Source organism: Vombatus ursinus, unplaced genomic scaffold (genome assembly GCF_900497805.2).
Source record: "Vombatus ursinus unplaced genomic scaffold, bare-nosed wombat genome assembly UNPS02000749.1, whole genome shotgun sequence".
In the NCBI taxonomy this organism is placed as follows: domain Eukaryota; kingdom Metazoa; phylum Chordata; class Mammalia; order Diprotodontia; family Vombatidae; genus Vombatus; species Vombatus ursinus.
In genome coordinates this window covers 19637391-19655252 of record NW_020940527.1, presented here as the reverse complement: position 1 = coordinate 19655252, position 17862 = coordinate 19637391, and the positions used below count along the sequence as shown (strand labels likewise).

Here is a 17862-nt window from a genome sequence, read left to right as displayed (position 1 = left end):
CCCCCACCCCCGCCACACACACATACACATGCACAACCCTCCAAAAAACAGTCTCCAAAGGGACAATTGAAGACCAACTTGACACAAAACAGATATTGTTCTTGAACAAATAGGAGCTCTAGGCTGATAAAATGGGAGGGGGGTTTTAAAGTTTATTTGTATTTTTTTAAATGTGTTTAGGGTCATGAAGCTTATTCTTTGATGCTTGAATTCAACCTGATTTACAAAAACTCTCAGAGTCTGGAGAGCTCAGTACTTTGTGCCAGTGGTGTGGCAAAACCAAGTTTGTTTCTGTCCTCATTGAATCTTATCCTCCTGTTCCCCCCTCACATACACACCCCAAATTCAGGGGCCTGCAAAACTCTGAGCGCATGACATTCCCTGCCCCCCACCACATCCCAATCCTCTTCAGCTCAGAGCTGGCAAGGAAATGAGGAGGGAAAGAAAGAAAAAAAAAAACTAATTAAGCAGCCGATAACCCCAAAGTGAAATGCGAATTCTTTACAGTATACAATGTTCTTCCCACAAGCCATTTGTGTTTGTCAGATGTTTATAGAATCATCATTAACTAAAACTAAGAGCTTTGGGAGATAAGAACCACTGAGGCAATTCAGATAAGTTACAAGTGTATGGCCAGCCTGGCTGACAACTGATGAGAGATTGTGGTTAGAAAAGCCTGCGGAAACGGGATGTTCCAAGGCTATTCCTTCATTTTCTCTCCCTCCTCCAGGATCTAATCCATCAACTGTCTCAAGCTGGAGTAACCTGGGCTCCTTTTTCATCCTGTTGGCAGACAGGGCACACCCCCACCCCCCAAAATGCCTTATTTTGCCTTGCTAGCTGGTCTGCTTGCTTTATCTTTCCTGGCCTGCTGTGGGCGAGGTAAGCCCATGGAGAACTGGGAGAGGGTGCCTGCCGTGGAAAGCACCAACAAATTCTTCGGGGCGGCTATGAAGGGGGAGGATGACATGAGCTTTGACTTCAAAATGTTCTTGGAGAACATGAAAGTGGATTTCTTGAGGAGCCTGAATTTATCAGGTGTCCCTTCCCAAGACAGGACCAAAGTGGAGACGCCTCAGTTCATGATTGATCTGTACAACAGATACACCACCGACAAATCGTCCACTCCAGCATCCAACATAGTGAGAAGCTTCAGCATTGAAGGTATGGATAAACGTGGGGGAGGAAGGGTCTTCTTGATATTCCCTGTGTATAGCTTAGCAGGGTGCTTGGACTATAAGAGGTACTTAATAAATGTGTGTGTTGATAAATTCATCAGTTCTATATTGCATGGGTCTTTGCCAATGACCCCTCGATTTCTTCTGTACTTCCAAGTAACAAGCTGTTGAAGATGAAGAGCTAGAGGTGTTAATTTGGGGAGTCACTTCTCTTTCTCCATATTATTTAATGAATTAGCCAATTTGTCAGTCCCTGGAGTTCACATACTGGATTTTCAGGCCTTTAAAAATGATTGTTATTTCTACCCTGTCAGTAGGTTTAAAAAAGAAAGAAAGACAGAAAAGGAAAACTTTTGATAATTTCCTTGGTTCTGCCATCCCTCAGTCTCTAATTAAACAATCTATGGTTTCCTTTACACAAGAAGCTTATATGGTTTGATGACCAGTTGTAGTGGTAGCATACTGATTCACGAGCCAGAAGACTTAGGTTTTATTTCCACTTCTTTCACTAACCTGCTGTGCGACTTAGACAACTCGCTTTGCCTCTAGGCTTCATTTTCCTCATCTACAGAAATGAGTGGTTTGTTATAAACAATCTTTAGAATACCACAGAATTCTGATGTTCTATAAGCCTATGAAGTTGAGAAACCAAGTGGGCAGGTAGCTTGAGATTGTGTTAGTGACCACAGTAGGTCTCCCCAACTGTACCCAGCAATTAATTAGAATGAATTTGGAGGCATTGGTACAGATTGTTTTGAAAGCATCAACAGACACAAATAAAAACAGATGTATTGATTATGTTGTTGTTCAGTCATTTTTAATCACATTAAACTTTTTATGACCCTATTTGGGGTTTTCTTAAAGTTTCTAAAAGTGCAGCTTGGTTAATTAGAGGATTAACCTTTCTTTTCAGTAGGAATTTGCAGGAGGATGGATTTGTCTCCCAAATATTTGCTTGCCTTTTTTTTTTTTGGTTTGAGACCTGTGGTTTCATCAGTTTAGGAACTCCCAGCATGAAAACTCCATCCACCAAAGCAGATTGACAACTCATCAATAACTTAGAGACTGATTGTGAGTTCCTCAAGGGCAGAGATTGTCTTTTGCCTTTCTTTGCATCCCCAGTGCTTAGCACGGTGCCTGACACATAGTGGGGGCACGATAAATGTTTATTGACACACTTAAAAATATTTATTGCCTGAGAAAGAATCCTGGCATACTTCAATGTTAAGTACTTCCCCATGGTCACACAGCTAATGAATGTTAAAGGCAAAATTTCAACCCAGGTCTTCCTGACTTCCAGGCTAACCATCTCCCTGTTGTCTAAACTCATTTAAAATGAATGTGGTGTGGGAATGACTTTGCGGTTATTTGGCATATGGTAGAACTCCATTGAGAGGCAATGTGGTATAGTAGCCAGAAAACTAGCCTCTGAGTCAGAAAGACCCGGGTTCAAGTCCTGTCTGAAACATACATTGACTGGGAGATCTTGGATAAGATTGCTAAGATTATATAAGTTGCAGAAGTTGCCAGTCTGTACTGATAGAGGGAACTTCCTCACTAGAAGTTTTTCTACATCAATTAAATCACAATTCCAGAACTGAAAAAAAATGTCAAGCATACCACAGGATAAATCATATTCCTCAAGCCCAATTTAAGGAGGATGCTGTAAAATAAATGGGTGTTAGATTTGCCCCCGACGCTAGTCTTATCAAGGGTTTCCCTGTATCAAAAGCAGTGACTGCATTATCATTACGGAAAGCCCTCTATTGCCATATTTACAGATGCAAAGTGAAGTGGAGAATTAAGGAAATGATATGGGGAATTTAGGCAAAATCTCCCTTTCCTCTACCCCAATAATGATAGTGGAGATCAAAGTATTTTTTTCTTAAATTACCCTGATAATCCTCAACTTCAATTAAGAGTATGTAGTCTCTGCTGATTGCTGAACCATTTCAGTCTCTGGATCAAGTTCTTTTCCTAACATTGGAATTTCACTTCTCCCTCCCACTCACTGCCCTTTAAAAAAAATTCTCAAGGTGTCAATTTAAGGCTGGCAGCAATAAATCAGACCTTAGGAAAACACAGGAATCCACTTCAGATTACTTTGCGCTCATTATGATACATCATTCTTCTACCTCCATTTGCAATGGTGATTTGAAATTACTAAATTTCTTTCATTTGAAGTTCTTTAAAAATACTTCATAAAGAAACGTTATGATTTCTATCTTCTGTAAAGGCAAACAATGGATCAAACGTCATTTTTTGGTGATGCCAAATCAACACTAAAATCTGGAATGCTTATGTAAACCAAGGGATTATCTTTGTTGTTATGATTACTGTTATATCTCACATCCTCACAGCCACTCTATGTGATAGGTGTTATCTATGTTTTACAAATGAAGAAACCGAGGCTCACATAAGTGTCGGGCCTTGTCCAGTCACAGAGTTATTAAGTGTCAGACACAAAATTCAGATCAGGTCCTTTAATTCCAATGACAATGTTCTTGTCAATGTACCATTTTGCCTCTTATGTATTAAAATTACTTGTGTATGTGTCATTTCCGCCTTTCAGCAATCTGTAAGCTCCTTGAAGGTAAAATAGCTGTCTTATTCTTGTTTGTAATTCTTTTACAGCATCAGACACAGGGCCTTGTATGTGATTAGTGAACAATAAATATTTGTGAAAAGGAGGGAGGAAGGAAGGAAAGAAGGAAGGAAGGAAGGAAGGAAGGAAGGAAGGAAGGAAGGAAGGAAGGAAAGAAGAAAGAAGGAAGGAAAGAAGGAAGGAAGGGAAAAAGGAGGGAGGGAGGGAAGAGATAGCTCAATACAGCAGTAAGAATTTGAGATTATTAACCAAGAGACCTGGGTCTGGGCCCTGGCTTTGCTACTACTAACTAATAGGGTCTTAAGCAATTCACTTTATCCCTCTGGATCTCAGTTTCCTCAACTGCAAAATAAGAGGGGGGGAATGGTTGGACTAGATGAATGCATTTAGCTTTGGGGCTTTCAAGCAGGAAAACTGAATGAGCCAAGTAAAATAAATCAGGTCACCGTATGTGTGTTTCCATTGCAGATGTTGTCTCCGTGTCCTCGACAGACAGACATCCCTTCCAGAAGCACATCTTACTTTTCAACATCTCTATCCCAAGACATGAACAAATCACCAGGGCTGAGCTCCGGCTCTATATTTCATGTCAAAGCCATGCTGAATTGCCCCATGAACTGAAAGGCAACATTGCCATTTATGACATCCAAGGTGGAACAGACTTCTGGGAAGGCACAGAGGGGACCAAGTCCTTCCTCGTGTCCCAGGTCATCCAAGAAAGTGGATGGGAAACATTTGAGGTCTCCAGTGCAGTGAAACGATGGGTCAGGTCAGACCCAACAAAGAACAAAAACAAACTGGAAATCAGAGTGGAAAGTCACATGAAAGGATGTGAAAAACTAGACATCAGCGTCCCCCCAGATTCCAAAAACTTGCCCTTCTTTGTCGTGTTCTCTGATGACCGCAGCAATGGGACAAAGGAAACCAAGATGGAGCTCAGAGAAATGATAGGTCATGAGCAAGAGAGCGTGCTCAAGAAGTTGTCCAAGAATGTTAGCACTCAGGAAGAGGAGGAAATGGAAGAAGAAATAGAGAATTTCTCTGTCAGGAGACCATTTTCATCCAGAAACAAAAGAAGTACAACTCCCAATAACCACTGCCAAAGGAGCTCCCTTAGAGTCAACTTCAAGGATATTGGCTGGGACAATTGGATCATTGCCCCAAAGGAGTATGATGCATATGAATGTAAAGGAGTCTGCTTCTTCCCTCTTGCCGATGATGTGACTCCAACTAAGCATGCCATTGTTCAGACTTTAGTGCATCTCAAAAATCCCATGAAAGCTGGGAAAGCCTGCTGTGTGCCCACCAAACTGAACCCAATTTCTATCCTTTACAAAGATGATGTTGGAGTGCCCACTTTAAAATACCAATATGAAGGAATGAGTGTGGCAGAATGTGGATGTAGGTAGTACCTGATCACCTGTCAAGCCAGAAAAGAGGAAAATATTGGCATACTGTTCTAAGGTAGAGGGGGAGGGGAGGTACCAAAAGGCATACTCTTGTACAAAGCTATACACTGGTGCTGACAATGTTAACTGCGGTAGGCAATCTTGGAAAGGAGGAAAGAAAAAAAATCTAAGACTCTAAAGATGTTACATGGAACTAGTTATTTGGAAGCACTACTACAATTGACCCTTTTAGCTATATGTCCAACAGGAATAAGGTTGGACTTTGAAGCACCCAAAGGGGATCTTGGGGAAACAGAATTGGGTGAGGAGAATGTAAAAAAAAAAATCAGAGAAGTAGATGCAATGGGGGGTGGGGAATGGGCAGGGAAGATGGCGGGAAAAAAAGGAACACAAAGTCGAAGAGTTGAATGTTAGCAGAAAACTATCTTAAGATTACTGAGTATGAAGAGTGCAGATGGATCCATAATGTATTATAATCTATGAAAATAAACATGAAAGGGAATAGGGAAGTAAGGAATGAAGGTTTCACATGGACAGCAGTGTTCCTAAGGAGGTCATCACCTTGATCTAGGTCACACTCCATGTCAGAAAACTGATTAACAGATGCTGCTTTATGGAAAGATGACAATTAAGAATGTATATGCCAAGAATGCAGAGTTACAATTCATTACCACCAGGCCCCACCAACACATCATTCAATTACGATTGAATGTGCAGATGCCAGCTGGATGGATCTGACTACAAAGTGGATCAGGGGCATAAAGTACAGTGAGCTTCATGTGCCACAGCTGTCTTCCCAACAGAGCCCTTTCAAGGATTTTGAAGCCCAAACTTTACCACTGCCAGGGCACAAAGGGGACCAGGGGCCATCAATTACTTTGGTTTCTCTGCTGGTCCACTACATAGTCAAAATGGATATTATTTGTTATCAAACAAATCCATTATTTCATACTCCTAAGGGGTAGCAGTGTTACATGTTATTGGATAGTACGTGGGGGATGGTTCAATTCAGAGACTCCAGTTCCTTTCAATTATTTATTCAACATAGTTGACCTTGTATTTTCTTTGTGCATGAACTGGCTTTTTTCTTTCTAGTTTCCCTTTTGGAAGAATTTAAAGAATAGAGAATGAATCAGGCTTTAATTCACTGAAATAAATGTGTGGGAGTTGGAGATGTCATGCTTTGGACATGGTTATCCAAGATGTACCTATTTTTACCATCTTTGTGACACGTACTTGAATGATAAGTAGCCCAGTCTTCCGTCAGTTAAGGCTCACTCTCCTCTGAGGAACTCTTGGCCTTATCTCGCCTTTCTGATAAAAAAAGAAGCTTTGCCTTATGCAGCCCATGCTCAGTATCTCTTCAAGCAATAGGCAGTGGAAATGCTAACATATGTCAACTTCCTTTCTGGGTTTCTTAAGAGCAGATGGCTTTTTTTTCCTGAACAGTCTTATTAGGAAAAAGTGAAATTGGGAAGTTTTATGTTTCATCAATTAATTCGGTCTACTTTTCTGACATTGGAATTGACTAAATAAATGGGCTGTCTGTCAGATTAGTTTGGGTAGAATCCCAAGGTGCTCTTAAGAATTCTGAGATAGTCCAACTGAAGCTGCTGACCATGTGGTTTTAATATATACCAAACTTCATTTTCCCTACCTTGATGGGGAAAAGGGAGGCAGGGCAGAGGAGAGGGCTTACTTGCCATCATCTCCCTCAACCTCACTATCACCTACAGGATTTAGGGTAGCATTTCACCTACATGTTACCCAAATCACTCGTACTGAAAGGTAGGGCAAGGACATGAGAGAAAAGCAGAGGAGGAATGGCCAATATAGAAAGGACACAGTTTGGGAAATTAAGTGGCGGTGTCTTCTGGGAATGTTAGAATGCCATCTTACACAAATCCTTACCTTACTCTCTAGATAACCAAGCATCTATTCAAAGCATTGATGTATTTTGATGAAGGAAGGACCTAAACAGTAGCTGGACCTACTGACCATTTAAATAAATGCTTATGTTTTAAACCAAATAGGCTTTGTGGGTGAAATAAACCACCAACATTTTACTAGTTGGCATCCTCAAAAGAGATTCTGTTGACCCCATAAGCCACACATAGATCCACATTTAAAAATCCACACATAAAGCTGTCCTCTGTACCTAACAACAGCATAAGTGACTCATCATGAGTTAAGAATGTGCTTTCAGAGCTTTTGCAAGCTGTGTAGGCCAGAGAGTCATTCTCTTTTGGAATCAAAAGGGATCTCCAAGGTCATCCAGGCCAACCTAATCCTAAGCAAGAATCACTGTTACAACATCCCTGATAAGTGGAACCATGAGGATCTCCAGTAACAGGAAACTTACTACTTTCCACTTGAGGACATCAAGAATGTGCACTTGCCCAGTCTCCCTTGTGACCATGGTGGGCACAGGACAAGTAAGATGATCTACCAAGGTTAGGGGCTATACAACAGAACTAAGTTAATAATAATAACTTGCATCTATATATAGTGTTTTGGGATTTATATGGCATTATCTTTACTCTCAGAGAGATTTGATCAATATCACACAGCTAGCAAGAGTGAGTCTAAAGTAGGCCCTTAGTAAATATTGATTGATTGATTAATAAAGCCAGAATTCTCAACTTCAAGCCTACTGCTTGTTCCACATAGACATCAGATGGATTAAGAATAAGTCAACAAGTATTTGTGTTAGATAATAGAAAGACAGAATCAAGACAGTCTCTGCCCTCAAGGAACTTACAATCTAGGTGGGGGAAACATGTCCATATATAGCACATACAAAATAGATATAAGATATTTGGGAGAAGGGAGTGGGGGTAGGGCATTAAAAGAAACAGGAAGGGTTCATGTAAAAGACAGCTACTGGAGCTGGGCCTTAATATCATTTACAATATACTCCAACCAGCTAAGCTAATCATTTATAGGCTGAAAAAATATAACAACAATAACAAAAACTGACAGATAATAATACTATTAATAATAATAGCTAGTATTTATAGAGCTCTCTAAGGTTTGCAAAGTGCTTTACAAATATGTCATTTCATCCTCACAACAACATTGGGAGGTAAGTTGGCATGATATATCCCATTTTACAGATAAGGAAACTGTGGCTGAGATAGATATCTTTACAGTTTCTGAAACATTTTACGTATAAGTTATCTCGTTTAATAAACCACGTAAGCAACAATTAAGTCGCCAGTTATCAAAAGGAGAATTCAGTACATTTCATTTTAAAGCTGCCTAGTTCTCCCCTGATGAACCTCTGGACCGAGGATCTTGCGAATATTGGGCACGTTCCCAGTATTTAGCAAATATTTGCTGTTGGATTGACTGAGCTCTTGCTCTCGGACTTTCATTTCCTTTATGCTGTCCTGTTTTCATTTGCCCCCAAGTTTGCTGCTGCTTTCCTTCTGCTTCTTCTCCTCCTTGGCAGTGCCTAAACCAGATGGAATGTGTAAAATCTCTGATCAGGCAAATCCTTAGAAGGGCCTGGCCAGAAAAGTCTCAACACACCATCGGCCACCCCAGAGGAAAAGGATACTCACTCCCTCATCTCTCACTATTTAAACTCTACAGACGTCTGTTTTTCTGGGTGCTAGGCTAGGCTCTGACATGACTTCAAGAGGCTAATGTGATGATTCAATTATCAAGTGTTTATTAAATGCCTACTAAATATCAGACACAGTGCTAGCCATTGCATAAACAAAAACAAAACTGAAATAATTCCTGCCCTCAGGGAGTTTAATTCTATTGGGAGAAAACAACATGCACATAGATAAATAAATATACAATATATTTCCAACAAGGCAGCTAGGTGGTGCAGTGTATAGAATGCTGGACCTGGAGTCAGGAAGATTTGAGTTCAAATCTGGTCTCAAACACTTCCTAGCTGGGCAAGTCACCTAACCCTGTTTGCTTCAGTTATTTCATCTGCTAAATGAGCTGAAGAAGGAAATAGCAAACCACTCCAGTATCTCTGCCAAGAAAACCCCCAATGGGGTCATGAAGAGTCGGACACAAACGAAATGACTCAACAACAATAACAACCAAAAAAACATTTCCAACAGAGAATTTTAGATCCTCAGTGATGCTAGGGGCTTAAAAAAATCCACTTAATAAAATATAAATTGGTACAAATGATATAAAAGAATTTCCATGCCCCAAAAAGAGAATCATAATGGAGAGGCCCCGTACTATGGTAGAAAGTATACCTTTTGTTCTATTCTCAGTCTGCCTAACCCTAACTCTTGCTATCTGACCTTAAGTCATTTAATTTTTCAAGGCTTCTGTCTCCTCATAAAATGACGGGGTTGAACTCAATACTCTCTGCACACACACACACACACTTTAATCATTTTGACTAAAGAGTTGGGTTTTTTTTTAGAAAAAAAGAAAATTTCCATTAAACTGTTTTTCCAGAAAGAAAAACAAAATTGCAAAATTTTGGAGTAGGAAAGGTCCTCAAAGACCAATCAATCCAACCCATACCTTGACAAGAATCCACTCTTCAACATACCTGACAAGTGGGCATCTAGCTTTTGCTTGAAGGCTCCCCATGAATGGGAACTCACTACCTGCTTAGGCAGCCCATGATCCTTTTGGATACCTTGGATATCTCTGGTTGCCATGGAAGTTTTCCTTTGTGTGTAGGGATGTGCTGAGGTGTACTGGAGCGGCTCATACCTGTTCCCAAGAGCCAACTGTTAAATTTTCAGGGGAGCATTGACAGTTCAGAAATCAGAAAATGCTATAAATCAAAGCTTGATTTATTGTTTTGTTGATTAGCTAAACTTAAGAAAGTGTTGGAGAAAATGTTAATGATGCAGATTAAACTATAAGTGTGTCTGGCATATTTTTTTCTCTGACATCTGGTCATTAACATTTAACAATCCACCCCTTGTTACATCAATCCTAAAACTGGCCTGACTGCAACTTTAACTCACTGTGGCTAATTCTGCCTTCTGGGACCAAGCAGAACCAGTCTAACCACTCTTCCCTATGACAGCCCTTCGGTCGTCAATCAGTCAGGCAAGCAATAAATATTTATTAAGCACCTACTATATGCCAGAACCCATGGTAAGCATTTGGAATGCAAACACAAGCAAAAAGACAGTCCCTGCCCTTAAGGAGGTCATAATCACCACCACCACCACCACTACCACCACCCAAATATTCTTTTCAAGAATGACTCATTTTTCTTTTTACTAAAAACAAATTGTTCCAATTAAAAGGTTTTTAGTTCAGTTTGTATTTGAAGACATAGCTCCTGCTGTAATGACTCAGAAAATTTGGGATACTATACTGCTTTTCCTTGGATTTCGCAGACAGTTGCTCAGATTGCCATCTATGTTGATGCTGTGTGTAATGTTAGCCAAAGACTCATGCCAAGAGCCGAGACCTGCCCACAAAGGCTTCCCAACAGGAACCAAGAATATGCGGGCGAAGGTTACACTGGAGCCTTTAAAGATTTGTTCTATTGAACCAACGTAAAGAATTTGAGAAGATGCTCAACTATTTTCTATTATTCTTATTAACTATTAATATTTATGATGATCTAGTCTTGTGTGTTTCTTTAAGATCAAGGTTCTCTATTATTGGTTTAATTAATAATGATATTCAAAATTGTTAATAATGGTAATAGTAATTATTCCCATCTATACAGCCAGGCTAAAAAACCTGTACTTTATCTTAAAGGTAATAGGAAGCCTGAGGCTTTTGAGCAAGGGAATGACAATCTCAGAATCAAAAAGTATAATAGAGAGAGTATGTTGTTGTTCAGCCATGTCTAACTCTTCATGACCCCATTTGGGGTTTTCTTGGCAGAGATTCTTGATTGGTTTGCCTTTTCCTTCTCTAACTTGTTTCACAGCTGACAAAACTGAGGTAAACAGGGTTAAGTGACTTGCCCAGAGTCACGCAGCTAGTAAGTGTCTGAGGTCAGATTTGAACTCAGAAAAGGAGTCTTCCTGACTCCAGGCCCAATACTCTGCTCACTATGGCACCACCTAGCTGTCCAGAGAGAGTATAGAAAATAGCATAGAGAGTGAAAAGTAGTATAGAAAGCACAGGATTTGGAATCAGAAGACCTGGGTTTGAATCCAGGTTTTGCCATCGACTCCCTGGGTGGCCTTAGTTCCCATCTCTTCTCAGGGTCTCAGTTTCTTTATCAAAATGGTGTCAGATTAGATGATCTCTAAGACCTTATCAGGTCTAGATATTATGATGCTATGATGAGTTCTGGATTATCCTCACCCATGTTTAGAGCGCCAGACCATCCTTGGTAGGGAATAGAAGATAGCCAAGGGCATCATAGGACCACTTATCTCGATATGGAAGGAGCATTAAAGGCATCTGATACAGAAAAGGTAACTGAGTCCCAAGGAGGTATAGTGACTTGCCCAAGGTCTAATAGCAATAGAGACTAGATGAAAACATATGTTCTGTTCCCGAATCACTGCACTTTTCACTGTACTAGCTAGCCAGTAAAGATCAGCCTCCCCTTGGGGGGCTAGGGGGAGGAGGAGAGTATTATGGTCCATCTATTACCTCATTTAATCTTCACAACAACTTAGTGAGGGAGAGTAGGCAGGTATGATTTACAAAATAGGGTGATAGATTCATTTGACAAACATTTAAGTGCCTACTATGTGCAAGGCACTGTACCAGGTATTGGGATACACAGACAAAAATGAAGCAAGATCCCAGCTCTGATCCAAAAGGAACTAACAGTATACTTGTCTATACTTGTGGGGTTGGGTTGGGTGGAAAGACAAATAGATACAGAGACAGGGGAAGAGGAGGCAGAGACAGAGACAGTGAAAGAAAGAGACAGAGAGTTAAAGAGAAAATTACAATCTGATAAGTATAATATAGGGTAAGATAATTATAATATAGGGTAAGAAGGGGAAGGGACAGAGCAATTATGATCAATTAACCAACACACATTTTTAAGGGTATGATGATTAAAAAGGTTTGAGAGATATAGTTTCTGTGCAATTTAATCATTTTATTAACAAGGTCAGCATGTTGTTAATAAAAGGAAAGGATGGTCATTTGGCCATCTCTCTTAAACCAAAGACCCTTAATGGTGGTGGGATCACAGTTTATATGCCCTTCAAAGGGTAGGTGTTCCTTAGGAATGACAACTCAGATTGGTTAACACAATGGGAGGTATGGGCTATATTAAAATGAAGGTCTTGGGGTACTTGACTTAGATCACTCAAATCTTGGTCAAAGAGACATCAATTTCCAGAGAATCAATCTTTCCCCAGATCTATCTGAGCAAACACAATGAGCATAGATACTCCCATTAGCCCAAACTTAGAATTTCTTTTACTGTCTGATTAGATCTTGACCTGGGTAAATCTCTAAGAGAGATTTTCCACACTGGTTGGTTTCTGGATGGAGGAGTAGAAAAGGGGAAAACCTTGGTCTTAATACAATAATTAGTTATTAAATATGAAAGAAATATTCATTTCTCACATGAGCTTACTACATGCCAGATACAGTGCAAGGCACTGAGGATAAAAAGACATCAGTGAAACCATTCTTTCTGCCTAGAGTTGACATCCTATAATCTAACAGGTGCAAATATATAAATAATTTTTAAATACAAAATTAATGTTGCTTAGACTCTTCATTATTTACTAAATTATGATAGGTAACCTTTGGATTATAGGACTTAGAGTCAAAAGGTACATTAGAGACCATCTAGTCCCCCCCCCCTTTCCTTTTTAGACAATGAAACAGAACCAGAGAAAAGTCTCCCATTCGGTATGTAACAGTCAGATAGATTCTTTGATTCCACAAACAGCGAGCACCCCTTCCACCCCCAACATGCTGCCTCTCCTTCATCTAATCATTTTTCAATGCATTGCATTTTTGCAGCATCTTGGCACCCTTTAAAGCATTTTAATGTCTATGATCTGCATGCCAGCCCTGTGAGGCAGGCTGAGAAAGGATTTCCCATTGTACAGACGAGGAAATTGAAACCAAGAAAGGGGAAGGGATTTGTCATAATCAGTTAGTAAATGGCACAACTAGGATGAGAATGCAGGTCTTCTGGCTTCCAGTCTTCATTCTACTACCCCACACTGTGTATATAGCTTCCCCTTTCACTGGAGTCAGGCAACAAGCCTTTCTTAAGCATTTACTTTGCACTAGGTGCTGTGTTAACTGTTAGGGACACAGACAGGCAATCATAGTTCCTATCCACAAGGAGAGCACAATCTAATGGGAAGCTGACATGTAAACAACTAGGTACCTGGTAAGGGGTTGCAAACTTAATGGCCTACTCTATTATAACTCTATTTTCCTCCATACTTTAAAAAGATCCATGATTTCTGCAACTTTGATGTTTCTTCCACAGGTTTAGATGACAGCATATCTATGACACAGAATAACAGAATTCATGAGTTGGAAGGGTCATGGGATAATAATCTAGTGAGAGAATCATAATTTAGAATTTGAAGAGACCTCAAAGGTTATCTAGTCCAACACTCTCATTATATATATATATATATGAATGTTATAATATTATTGATACAATAATTTTTGTGTGTGTATATGTATACACACACACACACACACACACACGAAAAGCAATCTGAAAGAGGAAGGCATTCGTAGCTGGGGAAACTGGGAAAGACCTTCGGCAGAGAGACGAACTGGAGCTGAGGAAGCCAGGGAATCTAGGTGGAGGTGAGGGGGCAGAGTAATGCAGGCATCATGGGCAGCCAGCGCAAAGGCAAGATGATGGAAGATTTAATTTCAAGGAGCTCAGATTGTCTTATTTTGTCCTTTGTCACCCCGGAGGTCGCAGCAGGAGACGACAGTTATTGAATACTGTCCACTCTTTGCCTGCGAGAGTTTGAAACATGAAGGGAATGAAGTGAAGGAAGTTCCATCCAGCTAGAGAGGTGGGGCCAGTGAGGGAATGTGAGAAGCATAACCCAGCTGGAATTTTGCCAGGATGTGAATAAAGTTTGTCAGGATCTTTACATGACCCTGTGTGGTCTGGACCTCAGGTTTTTCTTGATGGATTCTCAAAGACGTCCTGGAGGGTCATTTCAGACCTTGAGAAGGATATTTGATCCTGGTGGTGGAGTGGGGAAGGTTTTTCTTCTTGAGCCTGCCTGGGGTTTTGTGGCAGTTGTGACAACCTGGAGAACTTCAGAGAATTTGACAAAAAGACCCAGAGGGAAAGGCATAGAACTAGGCAGCTTTGGTGAAGACTGTTTTGAGTTGATTCCGGCACCAGCCTTCCCACACCCCCTTTATTTTGCCTCTGGTGCCATGCTGGGGAAACCCCAGTGGCTCCTTCTATTTATGAGGCAAATACCATGAAACCATTTAGTTTTCAAAGTCCTGGCCTATTGCGTCCATATGGCACCATTCCTCCCAAGCATGTTTTCTTGGAAAATGTTGTAAGGAGTCGTAACTCCAAAGGGGATCAAAGTAGAGAGGCATGGGAGAGATGCCGAAGTGGGTGTCTGGGCTGGCTGTACTAGTTAGTTCACCTTCTCTTCCCAGATCTGTCCTTTTCCCTGGTACCCGATAAGGAGTTGGAAATTTAATGGTCTACTCCAATGCAATTCTCTTTTCCTTGATACTTTAAAAAGATCCATGATTTCTGCAACTTTGATGTTTCCTCCACAGATATAGATGATAGCCCATTGATGTATGGCTCAAAGTAATAGAATTCCTGAGTTAGAAGAGTCGTGGAATAATAATCTAAAAAAGGAATCATAATTTGGAGCTTGATGGGACCTCACAAGTTACCAAATCCAACATTCTCCTTTTATAGAAGAGGAAACAGAGATATGGAGAGATTAAGTGACTTCCTGAGTGACATAGGTAGAAAATGGAAGGGCTGGGATTTGAACTCAAGGCCTTAGGACTTCAGCATTTGTTCCATGGCATCATGATGCCTGTCTCTAGAGGCCATCTAGTCCAACCTAAGTCTACATAAGAATTCTCTGACAAGTGGTGGTCATTCAATCTTTGCTTGAAGCTCCCCCATGAGAGGGAGCTAGAGTCATAGCTGGCATCTGCATGACCCATACACACATGACAAAACACATCAGAGACAAAATAACCAAAGCCATCCACCAAGAGCCTCTTAAATTCTTTTTTTTTAATATAATTTTGATTGCAGTAAATGGTGGCAGAGAGGAACAGAGAGAGAGAGACAGAGACAGGGAGAGACAGAAAGAGAAAAGTAGTAGTAGTAATAGGATAGGAGGAAGAGGAGGAAGAACAAGAGGACAGAAAGGAAAAGGAGAAGGAGGAAGAGGAGGAGGAATAGGAGGAGGAGGAGGAGTACCCAGGGCATAGGAAAGCCACCCCCCCCATGGATTTCCCACGGAGCTCTGTCAGGGGTGTGGCTACAAGTGGAAGGAACAGCAATCTAGTAGCTTCCTATTTTAACTGACTGTCCTTAAGAAGTATTAAGCTCAATTGTTCCTAGGGATCACTTGTTCGATCAACATTTTTAAGTGTCCTACTATGTGTTGTTGTTCGTTCATTTCAGTTGTGAGTGACTCTTCATGACCAATTTTGAGTTTTCTTGGCAAAAATACTGGAGTAGTTTGCCATTTCCTTCTATGACTCATTTTACTGATGAGGAAACTGAGGCAAATGGGGTTAAGTGATTTGCCCAGGGTCACGCAGCTAGTCAGTGTCTAAGACTAGGTTTGAACTCCGGTCCTCCTGACTTCAGTCAGTGCTCTAACCATTGTGCCACCTAGCTGCCAGGTACTAATCTAGAACTGGTAGAGACCCCTCATTTTACAAACTAAGAAACTGAGACCCAGAGAGGTAACAATGAAATAATTTGCCCAAGTTCATCCAGGTAGCATGTAATAGAGCCAGGTTCTTGCAATCCAGACACAGAGCTCTTTCCACTATACCATGCTGTCTCTCCATTACCTAATGATAAATTTTTAATGCCTTGCATGCTTAATAGCACCTTTAATTTTTAAGGCATTTTAATCTCTATTATTATCATAAGAATACTAACAGAAAGTCAAGGATGGGAATTTATCCCCATTTTAAAGATGAGTAAACTAAGTCTAGAAAGGTGAAAGTCACATAATAAATGACAGAACCAGAACCAGAATTACTCTTTCAATTTCCAACCCTCTATCTACTAACCTACATATTGAACAGTTCTACTTTACATGAAGTTCCACAGAACTCAATACATCATTTTAATTTCTCAGTGTATCCCTCCCTACTCTGCTACAGAGCAAGCCATCCTGTTGAAGCAGCAAGTTTGGTCAGTATCCTATAAAGTAAAGGACTCTGAGGCAAAGCCCTGGTCACCCCACCCTAATCATGGCTCTTCAGGGAAACCACTACTTCCCAAGGCAACCCATTCCATAATTGGACAGTTCTAATTATCAGGAAATTTGTCCTCATATTGGTATGAAATTTGCCACTGCAATTTTTACTCATTGTTCCTATTCTTCCCTCGCCCCATGGGACCAAATAGCTTGAGCCTAATCCCTCTTCCACATGACAGCCCCTCAAATATTCAGAGACAGTTATCCTGCCCTCCAAGACTTCTCGTCTCCAAGCTATGTCCCCAGTTCCTTCCACCAATATGTGATGTGTTCTCCAGAGGCAATATTGACAGAATGGCGGACTGGGAGACAGGAAAACCTAGGTTTCAATCCTTACACTAGCTGGATGACCAGGGACCCATCACTTAAGCTTCTGAAGCCAAAGTTTTCTACTCTCTAAAATGAAGGTAACACCTATAGCATCTGCTCCAAAATGACATAACGTCTTTGGGGTTCTTTGTCGTACTATTGTACATCATCAGTATCACATATTGACGTCCTGAGGACTATTAAAACCATCCTGGATACTCTTCTTGGGATGCTTTCTACCTTGTGAATGCACTCGCTGCAAAATGGTCCCCATTTTTGTACACAGTACTACAGATATAGACTGACAATGTAAGGGTACAAAGACAAGGAATGTTAACCATTCTGGACGTGATCTTTCTATTCATGTAGTTCCAAATCCATGACTTTTCCACTGGATTTCACGCCAAGGACAGGGAAGTAGAGTAGCAACACTTTGCTTCCCCTCCATCAGGGATGGCTTAATGGCAAACGCTGGATTTAGAAGCCTTTGAAGGAAGCAGAGAAGGAAGGGGGCAGCACTGTCTGCCAACATTCAGGATACAGTTGAAAGGGCCATTGAGGAATTATAGATATCAAAAAGGGAAATGTGGACCATGGAAGCAAAAAAGGAGCTGAGCCTGGACTGAAAGCACATTGCCAAGTGCTCTAAGGGCTATAGCTAGATTGTATAGTGGGCAGAGTCAGGAAGACTTGAGTTCAAATCCAGTATCAGACACTTACTTGCTGTATGACCCTGGACAAGTCATTTAAGTTCTATTTGCCTTTGTTTCTTCAACTGGATAACAACCTCACGGGGTTGTTGTGAGGATCAAATGAGATAACATTTGTGAAGTGCCCAGTACAATATTTGGTACATAGTAGGTGATATATAAATGCTAGCTATCATCACCATCATTATTATAGAAAGGAGGTGAGTTTCCTGGCATTACTTGTATCTTCTTGGCTATACAGCAAACAGCCTGCCCCAGGACAGGAGCTCCCCTGGTCTCTTACAA

The 17862-nt window shown here is 40.7% G+C and overlaps 1 protein-coding gene across 1 annotated transcript; it reads left to right on the top strand.

Annotated features, from left to right (window-relative positions):
* Positions 1-609: 609 nt before the first annotated feature.
* On the top strand, positions 610-7222 carry GDF2 (growth differentiation factor 2). The gene is made up of 2 exons (XM_027857859.1): positions 610-1164; positions 4252-7222. Exons 1-2 carry the CDS (start codon positions 819-821, stop codon positions 5190-5192), a joined length of 1287 nt encoding a protein of 428 aa, XP_027713660.1. The 5' UTR covers positions 610-818; the 3' UTR covers positions 5193-7222.
* Positions 7223-17862: the final 10640 nt, after the last annotated feature.

What these genes read in the sequence shown, in the direction of transcription:
- GDF2 (XM_027857859.1), top strand. Translation starts at nt 819, where the DNA reads ATGCCTTATTTTGCCTTGCTAGCTGGTCTGCTTGCTTTATCTTTCCTG. An exon ending in GAGAAGCTTCAGCATTGAAG is followed by an intron (nt 1,165 to 4,251) that starts GTATGGATAAAC and finishes TTTCCATTGCAG; the next exon opens with ATGTTGTCTCCGTGTCCTCG.